Below are 12,522 nucleotides of genomic sequence, written 5' to 3'. Positions count from 1 at the left end.
ATATTTTATTTCTCATAAGTTAAGTATGAAAACACGTGTTCTACATTATCTACGTATCTTCTACATTATATCTTCTATCATAATCAGTCTTCTACATTACATTCTACATTATCTACTTATGACTACGCAGTTCATGTAGTTGTTACTATATGTCAGCACATACATCTGTTACTAAGCCTTCTATTACGTTAATGTGCTGTATACTCCTTTGTGGTCATATGATCAGTTTGTGAATTGGTATCGAATTTAAGGGAGTGTCTTAATTTTATGGCAATATCTTTCAGAATAAAAATGTTCAAATTATTTTTGTGTTTTGTAGCTGCATTAGTTGCAGGTACGAATTTTATATAACGTTCCAAATGATATTTAAGCTTTAGTTTATATTCAATTAATTAACAAGGTTCAGGCATTACAATTGCTGTCTTCTTGTTACAGTTAAAGCAAGTGGAGATTTTGTAGTTTTACACAGTCCAAATAGTGTTATGTTCAATGGGAATGAAGAAGTGGAACAAAGCTTGCTTAAAGAAGTATTAGCGGCTGCTCTAGGGTTCACTGTCAAACTGGTGCATCTTTAAGTTATCTTTTATACACCTTCATTTAATATTATTTTCTAAATCTTAATCAAAAAAGTATAGAGAAAGTTAGAAAATTAGATGTAGAATTCTACTATTAAAGATTGTGAAGCATAGAGCTTGTAATAATTAAAATTTTAATTGAATGTTATAATTTTTGTTATTATAGAGAGGAATATGGAGTGGTATTTCTATCACTGATCCATTTAGACTTCCAGAAGCTGTTGTTGCAGTAGCGATAGAAGGAGTAGATTCTTTGGACATACCAAAAGGAAAAAGATTTCCTTTAAATGTGAATGAAGTTGAAGAAACAACATGGCAGGCTCTTAGAGAACGTCTTGAAGAGAGAGACAACGATAATACCTTAGTGAGGATATCTTTAGGTGATGGTTTGGATGCTGTAAGTATTAGCTTTGACAAAATAATAAATCTTTTTAATAAAATTTTATTATAAATAAAGTTTGTGGACGAATATTTTGATTGAAGTTAAAATAATTTTTATTCAATACAAATTCAGCTAGGACAATCTGCTCTTGGAGAATTAAAACCTACCCCCATCGATGAAACATCTTTAAGAGCTTTAAGCCTAGGAAAAGAAGAGGACAAAAAGTTCCTTGAAGAAGTAGAATTACTCCATGCTATTGCTAACAAAGCACCTTCAGCGATCAAACCAGATTCAAAGCCTGATATTTATTGGCTTGTCGTATCTTCTTTGCGCCCGATTTTAGATACTTATGGAAGTAATTCAACTGCATCTAGGGAAGCCCTGTCATTGTTGAATAATGCTTTGAATGTCATTCATGATGCATTTATTCAAGCTTATGATGGTCAGGTAAGAATCCTTTATAACATTTCTAAAAACTGTTGATATGTAGATACATTATTTTTATTATATTGTGTAATATACTAGAATCTAATAAAAATTTTAATATTTTTTATTCAGGTATTGATTGTGGCATTCACAAATGATGCAACTAAGGTACATCATATCCGTTCAGTAACTTTAGACAGGCAAAAACGGGATGCTCCAGATACGGTTTGTATTTAAAGTTATATACGTTTATAAAATAAACTCGTAATTATAAATAACAAAGATACGAGTTAAATACACCGTATGAAATTTGGTCAAATTGATTTCTTCAAATTTTGCATATTTCAAGATATCAATTTTCTTTATTAATTCTTCCTATTATAAAGCAACTTTTTTCAAATCAGGGATCGTAGAAAAATTAATATTGAAAATTAGTGGCTTATATATGACTTTATAAATTCGCAAAATTTGAAAAAGGATCAATTAAAAATCATTTTACATGTTTATTAAATCAGTAACTAACCGATATTTCATAGAAAAATGAGAAGAAACTATATATTTCAGTAAGTGTGTGCATTTATCCAAATATGTTTTTCATAAAATATTACAGTTAATAGACCATGCGTAATTTCATGTATAATATTCAGCAATGTTGATGCTACAAATGTATTGTGCGCAAATAAATAAAACATAGAATAAATTTATTTGATATTAAATACTACTTCTCTCTACGGAACTTAAGATTTGTAAGCAATTAGCAAAAGTGAATAATAAATTACTTCATTTATCTAGCACTTTCGAAAATCTGGGAAGTCGATATTATGATTTTAAGTTAAGTAAAAACAACATTTGTATAAAATATAAAACAAGATCGTTAGAATGAATATTATCTTTTTTCCAGACATGACCGAATTTACGAAAATATATTTTAAATCTTCTATTTATTTTTGCATGAAAAATAAGTTTATATGCATTTGTACTATCAATACTGCCATATCCTGTAACCATTTATTTAATGAAACAACTGTTTGCATTTATAATGTATGTTAATATCATCTAATATAAACTAAACAAGAATTTTATGAAAGGATTTGAACAACACCTTATATATAGCTTTTGTAATACATTTGATATATTATATTCTAGCTTTTGAAGAAGCTGTTGATAAAGATGGCAAATTGGATCTACATTTCTCTAACATACTGTACTTATCTGACTTATTTGTTGGATTGGATATAATGAAAATTTGTTGATAAAATAATATTAGGTTCACAATATTAGGATATGACTATTTGTAACACATCCGAAACTAGCTGTGCTCCATGTTGAAACCGAATTTTGTGATGAAAAGATTTCAAACTGTCACTGATAAATGTTTTTGATTTACGTAAATAATGATTTCACATTCGCATTACAAGTACAATAAAAGTTATGTCAGAATATCCAATGATCGTGTCTAACACCTATATATTTTATAGGCTAATAGAACTAAAAATCTAGAATCTGCTTCGGAAGCTAAACGGATGAATAATAGTACAATATTTAATAACAACAACAATAATGATAACTATAATAATAATAATAATAATAATGTAATAAAGGTACGTTCGTATTGTTGCATGAACAGATATTCTATTGAAACTCAACAAGTGTATAAAAGTAGAGATAGCTTTTTGCATGATTTTCAAACATGCTAATGAACTATTATACAGACGATATTTATAATTCAAAACATTTCCTTGGTATGTTAAATTACCAAGAAATATTCAACATTTGATTTTCTACAGAATATACAAAAACAAATTTCAAATTAATATATTAATACATTTTCTTTTAACAAACAGAGCACAATATTCATTGAATTACTGATTTTATTAAACTTTTACATATTTATAGGTACTATATAATATTATATATATCGGAACAGCGGGATTACAAATTTCAATCAGAATTTTCCCAATTTTTCATCACAACCACTGATGATTGTTGTTAGCAGTAATAACATCTTTTGATGTTATGAAATGAAAAGCAATGTAGTCAAGCCTTACGCTGACTGTTGCTAGTAGTTGACATTCCTGCACATTCAGTGCTATCAGTTGCTCAATGCCCTTATTAATGACTTCAATCAATGGTGTGAACAAGCGGTCGACGATCACCAATTGCGATCACTAATATTCGCGACGAACTTTTAAATTTATGTGAAATATTTAAGTTTCCTAGGAAACAAAACGGATTCACAAAGGAATTGGCAAAACTATCAAAATGGAAAATAATGGCGACAAATTTATGTTGGTTATCTAGCACGGCATCAGGCGAAATAGGAAAGAACACTTAAGGTTCAATAAACTATAAATTCTGGTTCTGGTTTTGTTAGTTTAACTGGAAGGCATAGGAAATTGTTTTGCGTGTGTATTCGTGTATTCTTATATTTGTTAATTCTTCTTTTTATTATCTACATATTTGATCATATAATAGGATAGCATAATCTCTCTTTTGTTGCTCGATTATAAAAATCTACAATATTAGGATTGCTCTGACAATTAGCGTAGGGTTTATTTAGTCATCTTACTACGTAAAATAAAATATATGATTTAATTTGAAACGAAAATTAGAAACGAATTATTTTTAATAAATAATACATTTTGTGAAAAGGCATAATAGATGCCTGGATATTAACTTTCACAGTAGTCGTCATAAGTTCAAACACGATATAAGGAGCCTAATAAAATGTTCACTCTACACAATGTTCACAATATTATCGAACATATACAGAATCCAAAATCGACAACTACTGTGACTACCAATAAATTAGGTTTGGATTAGTTGAGTTGTGCAACAATGTGTTGCTTACATAAACACATGTACTTATAGCAAGATGATCAACGAGATGAAAAGAAAAAGATAGAAGACGAAGAGGATTCGAATACAAGTAATAATAACACTAGCACAAACTACAGTGATATGAATAATTCTACTGCGAATAGCGATACTCGTGATGATAGTGGAGTCAGTGAGAATCAGGATATGACTAATATGGATATATATTCCAACACACAAAATATAGGACAGGTATCACGAAACCCCTTAACATGCATTCTAAAGTTTTAATTTGCATATTATTTGACAATTTATAATTTATACGCATTTTATCAAACGAAAATTAGGGATACGCTTATTGGAGGAATGTTCGATATGTATCCCCATTTATTTTAGCGATACACTTCAATGTAAAAGAATATTCTTTAGCTTTTATATTTTGTTAGCATACAGATCTAATATTTTACTCCATAGTCGTTTCGTTACAAGACATGTATACAATTTTATGTATGCCTTTGTTAAATTGTGTATGATTTCGATAAATATCCATATGATTCGGGGTGTCTTATTCGAATGAAATAAATCGAGATACTTATAACATGATAAATAAAATTGAAAATTATGAGCAGCTTAAAAATTCGAGTAGAACCTTAGGGCATGTTTTTGACAATGAGTGCCTGAAAGCCGTGCGAGTGCGGATACGGGTACAAAATACGTTGTCACCCGTGGAAAATGCTTTCAAACAAGAGTTCATATTATTCTATATTATTGGACAGTACATTAAAGTATTCCATTGATCAAGAATATTACTTACATTGACACCACATACTTCTTTTACTTCTATGATTTTAAGGTTTATTACTCAACAATCACGCATAACACATCTCATTCTTAATCGCAATATTTAAGGATCTTTTTTTTTTTATTTCAATTTTTATTACAGTAAAAGGTACGTGTGCGTATCTCGGAGGGCTGCGATCTTTTCATATAACGTGAATGAACAATTTTGGAAGCTATAAAATGATAAATATAATAAAATGAAATACATTAATATGTAGTTCGTTACGTTTACTTGTTTTATGTATTTAAACCTACAACAAGTCTAATGTAAGCTACTACGTTAACTACTAATAACTTTACTTTAGTTTTATTTGAAATAAAGCACGTCTTCATTGAATCATTATCATTCAATATGCTACACGTATTTCATACCTAATATACTGACTGAAATATTTTATTCTTAAATTACACGACATTACTAAAAGAGAAACGTAAAACATTTCACATAATCATCGCATAATGAATGTAGATATAATCGTTAAAGTAAAGGATGTACGTGGTTTCAGTTTGCAAGATATTATTCACACGCTTATAAAAATTTATCGAAAGCTTTAGAGTCGCACCGCTTCTTATTAAATGCTTGTTGCCGATAGTTCAGTTTCTTTGGATGTATATGTAATCACATACTCGTGTTTCACGTACAATGCTTCTATCCATTGTTATCAATTTCATCGCTTCATTTTTTTAAGTGGCATATATTAGAATTATATTAGAATTTCGCAGATATTTGAATATTTGAATGTTGATCGTTCAGATTTAAGAAATATTAGAATTTCTTTCTCGTTGTTTCATAAAATGAATACTTCGCGAGTATTTGTCGAGTTAAGTGAATCACCAGGTAGATCATAATAATATTTCTTAATTATCTTGTAATTGTAATGTTGTTTAATTGTATTATTACTCGGTAAGATGCATGCTGATCTTATAGTAGAAAAACATAATACGAATAATATCTTAATACGTTTTGTACCAAATAATTTAGTCACATCTTCAAGCTAAAATTTTGCTTTTATCGATCAACGTGGTCCACCAATGATCCACGATGTACGAAACGTATTAAATAAACAAAAATATATCATTTACAAAGTATAATAGACACAAAACACAAAATTTTTGTGAAATTTATGTTTACACCAGCTACATTTTATATAATACTAAGAACACTTGTTAACTGCTAATATTACACGATTTAGAACACATTTAATAAATGCATCAATTTTCTTGCAGCTATACTGCTGCAATAATGTGTAATATGTAATATTTTACACATGAAGATTTTTGTTCCAGGACGTAACGATTCGCTCGCGCTCGAAAGACTACACGGAAAATTATCCCATTATCTTTAATATCCTCTTATGGTTTGGAGTTGTTTTTGTCTTTTCACTGTTTGCTATTTGCAGTACGTAATCATTTTTCGTTTATTATCATTATTATTTTATCAAATAATATATACAAGTATTGTTTTAACTTTGATTTATTACGAAAACAGTTGCCATTTCGCAAATGGATCCAGGCCGAGATTCTATAATATACAGGATGACTTCTAATCGTATGAAGAAGGATAATTAAATGTAAATACAAGCTAAATATATAATAATGAAAAGAATGTTCTGCATATAATCTGTACTTAATTTATTGATGATTCGTACGATATGCATCCAAAATTTCACTTCGAATCGACGTGGTATCATTTTGTATCCTAAAGATGTAACGAATCACTATGATATACTCATATGTAAAATGTGTATTTGTAAACGGTCAATCATTAATATTAATCGTTCAACTTAGTGTAAACAATGTCTGGTATTCTTTGTTGCATATTACATTTAACCAATAAACGATTACGAAATCACACCCGTAGAATGATAATAAAAATGTTCGAAGTAGATGAAATTTGTCATAAACGAGTACAAATAATAGCAGAACATGTATGCAAATGTGTAGTTATATAAAATAATGTTACGAAAGTTAAGTTGAGCTTTTTGTTACCTAAAGTAATGAATAATTGTAAAACAGATCATACCATATTATATTATGATCTTAGAGATTTAACAAATTTTGAAGTTTGAACTGTTTTTAAATATTATGAAAATTTGTATCGAAAGAATCAATGAGTTAATCTGTAAATTTTTATCTGACAAATATTAAATCGAATTATGCGGTACTGATTGGTAATCTTGATTTTCATAAATCGGTCTTATCTCTCGAAGCGATATCCTTTTCATACATATACAAATTTTGACTAAGAAACCGCACATATTTATTGCACAAGAAACAGTTACCAAATATATTATGTCTTTAGTATACTTTATCTTATAGGTTTACTTTGTGATTGAAATTAGTTTGTACGATCTCGCATTTGTATCAATTTTCACTTAGAAAATTTTGTTAGTTCAATAACAGTATTTTCATGAAAATGAAAACCATGAAAACTATAATAAGCCCGTGTCAGTATATATATAAATCATTCCATAGGAATATTGTATTAATATAATATATAAATAATGATGTATTATAAATTAATATATATAACAGACAAACAAAAGATTTTTTTACAGCTTCTTTCTTTGATTAATTAAGAGTTTATTGTGTATTGTATATTAAAGAAAATCCCCTTTTTCCTGCTCCATTTTTCCTACGGTAGTAATATACTTTGCAAGTCAGTATTCATAACTCGTAACATTTGTGTATTTTATGCCAGATGACAACTGCTATTGCAACAAGTGGAGATTTTCAGTATGTATATATTAATCGTGAAACAACGTCGCTAATTACTGTTTTAAATCGTTCCACGGTGATTCACAATCTTCTCGATCATAATTGCATCTAGTCACTACGCGATACTAACATAAGTACATAATCTGATCTTTTTGTTTCCTCCGAAATCAATTAATTGTAAAAATCATTCCATGACAAATCGATCGCTTTAATACTCGATGCCTGAGACTTTCTTTAAGGCGGAGCATGTTGTAGCTTATATCATATGATTAAAGTTATCAGTTCTTGCTGACTTTTACGAAAGCCACCAGCATAAAAGAATTTTTATATCCGTAATTATTACACGTAAAAACATTCCTTTCTTTTTAATTACAATTACAGAAGATTATTCTTTTCGTTTGACTCATTTTACGAAGCTAAGAAAAATACTTTTACTTTGCAATTTTGATCCTTGATTCACCTCTGAACGCTCTGTTAAAAAATTTGAAAAAAATATTTTCGTATTCCGTGGACTTTTTTTTCCTTACGAATTACGCTATCTTGCTTTTTAATCACACTTCGAAATTGTAGTCATAACAGACAGAGATACCGTATAACGATTCAAGTAAGCGCAAACACTCGCCTACGATAAACTCGGAAAAATCGAATGTCCTTTAACGAATAGTTTAAAAAAAAACAAGATCCAAGCTACGTTCACAATCGGACGAATATTTTCAGCCTTTCTTTTTTTCCGTTCTATCCTTTTCACCTTTGATATATGTTCCATATAGTATTAGTCTATTCCATCAATCTACTCAAACCTTCAAAGAAACGTTTGTCGACACAACACTGACATTATCGATATTCTTATACAAAGTCTCGTAACTTTGAAAGTTTCGAATATCTAAACTGAATAGTAATCGAGTAATTCGAACATTAAAATAGTTCGACTATTTTAGCAAGCTCGGGAGAATTCAACCTAGTCGAACGATTTCGACAATTTAAACGTCCGAATAATATAATAGCTCGAAATTAGATTGTTAAAACAATAAATTTTATTACAAGACGCAAGAACAGAGGTTACCTTGTGCCTCTCCACTGTACGTTCTTGAAGGTTTAGCCCCCACCTTCGCGATCCCCACTCGAATATACCTTTAGTTTCCCACCAAACTATACACCTGTCGTTACAGGTAAGAAGGAGCAGTGGTTTCTGTCACTTACGTTGAATCCGGCTTAATGGATGTAGGGTAGTGTTGATTTGCAAAGTTTCCGTCACACATGCGTCAAGTTTTGTTATTCGAAAATTACAATAGTTGTTTACCACGTGGTTCGTGATCATTCAGGCATCTTTCGATAAGTGAACTTCGAGCTGCTTTTGTGAAAATACTTATCATTTGAATGAACAGCAGAGAGAAAAAGGATTCACGTTCCTTTATTTTCTCGTCCTTCGTAGTTGTTTTTGTTGACTCTTCCTTTCGTTGGTAATACGAAAACAATTCTGAGAACCGGCAATCTCTATGATAACTGTTACGGCCAGTGACGAGGAATATGGTGATTTTAAATGCAAATTTCCAAAGATATGGTGCAAGGTATTGTGTTTACAGCTGTTAATATGATTGAAAGGAATAGGAACAATTTAATAATCTTTTAACAATATCGTGTGTTTCTCGAAGAATCGAATGAAGTATTTTATTCTATATTTCGATATGTTATGCGTAGAGACAAGCACGAATGAAAGAAAAATAACGAGAACGATGTAAAAACCATTTACAATTATTTTTACGAGCCACATTTTCAAGAGCGAGATAAAATTATTTCCACCAAATTAAATCCCGTTAATAGTATTATGTCGTATCTTCGAACTACTGTATTCTAATGTTGAAGAGCACTATCTACTAAAAGAACTAATGTTTCAAGAGCACTATCAGTACATTTTTATAAAATAAAATTGTTTGCACAGCAGGAAATCAAGCTGCCATTATTAATTTTAATTAAAACCGAGCTCTAAATTGAAAACTATCAATAATGTGCTATATCACATCTTTCAACTATTGAACTCTAATGTATTCGAAAAATATGTTAGCAACAAGGAAAACTATAAATGGAATTCATTGATATCAACGTTGCAAGGATCAAAGATAAACTGATGGATCAACGGAAGAATTAAAAGTATAATATCGATCAACAGAATTTTCCACGAACAGTGTGATTCTATACTCTTAAAGAAGAATATCGGATAAAATCAACAAAAGAAATAATCTTTATTATCCAGTTGCATCTTCGTGTTCTTTTGTCGTCGCATATCTTTCGACAGGATATTTTACTCGTAATTGAATACAATCAAACAATCAGGCCGCTATTGTGTAAGAGAAACGTAATTGTTGCTTTACATATAAAACATAGAAGAGATAAAGATGATTTTTGAGGAAAATGTGCGCGCATTTCGAGAAACAACTACAATGTTATCAACGATGCGGTATCTTTGTTGGCCATCTGTATCTTCAAGAAGCCGGAAAATCGGAGTTCGTAACTTTGGCTTTACGTAACACAGTCTGCGACGTCTAGACTCTTTCAAGGTTGTGCTATGGCCCGCAGGAAGCGCTGTGTTAATGTGCCTGGGATTATAGTATCATAACAAGAGTTCAGATTAACAGTAGGTAGCTTTCTTTGTATCAGTCGCAATACATACTCGGGGAAGTGATTTTCGCATAGATTCAAGAATTACCACAAACCGTCAGAACGATACATCAATCTACGTATGTTTAATAAAAATAGCGAGTAATAATGAGACACGAATCTGCGATATTACTTATTCTGGTTGAGCTCTAAAGGTCAAGCAAGAACATTGTAAAACATATGATAGAGTTAGTTAAAAGAAAATTTGTATTCGTTTGGCCGTCGCACATCCTGTGAAAACAAGTATTCAAGTCTACTTCATTTTGTGCACGTTAAACACATTATGCATGTTAAATAAATGAAAGAAGAATTCCTATTCCGCGCGTGTAGGTATGTATGATTTATGCGCGTTCTACGTTTTCACGTGTAAAATAATTGACGCGGCAAATATTCTAGTTACACGTGGAATTTGTAACACGGGAGATTATATTGTAATCTGTTATTTTCATTGAATCACTAGTCGATTAAAATCGGAACATCTCAACCGTTGCAAAAGAGAATAACTCTTATTGAAAACATTTCTAACGTTTTAAACGAAGAAAGTAATTGTTATTAGGGAAGAAGTGATTAAAGGAATTGGAAAAGGATATGTGATAAAGAATCTCGTGGACAATTGTGCGTTATTGACGTCAAAGCTATTATCGCTAGATATCGAAAACAAGAAGTTAGAAGGAACAGTGACGATTAGTTGTTCCCCAAGTGCCAGAATACGGATCTACAATTATTCAACATCTGACAGTACAGCGATGAGCGTGAAAATCGTCGTGAGTGTGACGGAGATTGCAGACATGAGTTCTAAGGATCGTTACGTGATCGAAGGGGTAGGTAAGTCTGTATCCAAAATGATCACCATTATCTTTATTAAATATTCTTCTAATAATATTAATTGCTTAAACAGATTATGTGTTTTATGAGTTTAATATATGAGCATAATTATAAACGCAATATTTCATGCCTACACTCGGATGTAGACTCGGATCAAGTTATGTTACGCTAATTATCATAATTAATTTTAGATGATAATTGAAGAATAGATTCGGCAATTTAATCTTGTAAAAATAGTCTGCACAAGAGATTAAACAAGTAAAATTTCTCTTTTATGTTTAACAACGATATTTCAAAATCTAAAACTAATATGCTTATCGATATTTCTTCTCTGTATTTTTGATACTACGACACAATACATGAACTTTTTAAATTTCTTATCCTTTCTTATGCGTTGTTTTAAAAATATGACGATTATCTTTCGTTAACACGATTCGATCGACATATTAACATTAATTGATATGTTTATTTACATTTTCAGAACATAAATTCTTGTCTGTGAAATATTTTGTGTTCTTTTCTTATTTCGAGGCAATTATTTTCCAATACTTCTGTCACTCCTTTTTTTATATAATTTGTTTGTAATGATTAATGCGAAGTAGTAACGTATTTCAAGTATTTGCATCGAAAATTACATTGTTAACTTACCGCCTTTCGACATTCAAATTTCAACATTCAATTATAGCACAGGAAAATACTGTTTATCTATGTATCTTTGAAGATTTTTATGTCAGACAAAACTAATAAAAGGAACATACTTTATTGTTTAAATACAAACTTTCTAGATCGAATAATATTTTTACCTATTTCTTTCACAAAAATTTCCTCAGTTGAGAAAAATTTCCTCAGTGAAGAATTTCCTCCAATGTTGTTTTATTTGAAAAAAACGTAATAATGAATCATTTGATATCATTAAGCGTACTAGTTTACATAAGAAACTGAAATACTTGGAAGATATTTGTAATATTTCTTATTTTAAACCAGAGTTTCTAGTTAGTTTAATACCGTAGTATCTATACATACGTAAAAACCAGGAATATAGCTATCGGCAGTTTTCAAGTTTAAACTTAATTACTAAATCATATCTGTTTTTCATTCGATTATTCTATGCAAATTATATGGTCTTGTTGTAAAATGGACAAAATTTAGCTTATCTAAATTATTGTTGATAAAGTAGCATGTTATTTCTTTCATAACAAAATACTTTCCATAGTCGCTAAGAACACTTAAATGTCTAAAAGTCTGTCCAAGGTAATAAATTCGTTATTGTTCGCTTTTAGAAAA

General features: G+C 30.0%; 2 protein-coding genes across 4 annotated transcripts in view; both read left to right on the top strand.

Moving 5' to 3' along the window:
- The first annotated feature begins 174 nt into the window (after positions 1-174).
- ATP6AP2 (ATPase H(+)-transporting accessory protein 2) lies at positions 175-7,204 on the top strand. Of its 2 annotated transcripts, XM_033345725.2 has the most exons (8): positions 175-334; positions 436-563; positions 742-972; positions 1,090-1,404; positions 1,516-1,608; positions 4,255-4,452; positions 6,328-6,439; positions 6,530-7,204. In XM_033345725.2, exons 1-8 carry the CDS (start codon positions 268-270, stop codon positions 6,607-6,609), a joined length of 1,224 nt encoding a protein of 407 aa, XP_033201616.2. In that variant the 5' UTR covers positions 175-267; the 3' UTR covers positions 6,610-7,204. The 2 variants fall into 2 exon arrangements, with proteins under 2 accessions (XP_033201616.2, XP_033201618.1); XM_033345727.2 differs by lacking the exon at positions 4,255-4,452 and having other exon boundaries at positions 176-334.
- Positions 7,205-8,951: 1,747 nt separating this feature from the next.
- The window catches only part of LOC117163772 (uncharacterized), a 67,143-nt gene continuing 63,572 nt past the window's right edge, over positions 8,952-12,522 (top strand). Inside the window, exon 1 of one of the 2 annotated variants that reach the window (XM_033346436.2) lies at positions 8,952-11,238. In XM_033346436.2, coding sequence (XP_033202327.1) covers positions 11,160-11,238 — 79 coding nt within the window. In that variant the 5' untranslated portion in view covers positions 8,952-11,159. The remainder of the gene's footprint in view (positions 11,239-12,522) is intronic. The other variant, XM_033346437.2, reaches the window with a different exon arrangement.

The sequence above is a fragment of the Bombus vancouverensis genome, chromosome 9 (assembly GCF_051014615.1).
Source record: "Bombus vancouverensis nearcticus chromosome 9, iyBomVanc1_principal, whole genome shotgun sequence".
In the NCBI taxonomy this organism is placed as follows: Eukaryota; Metazoa; Arthropoda; class Insecta; order Hymenoptera; family Apidae; genus Bombus; species Bombus vancouverensis.
Note: the sequence above shows the minus strand (reverse complement) of the source record. Positions and strands in the feature narration are given on the sequence as shown.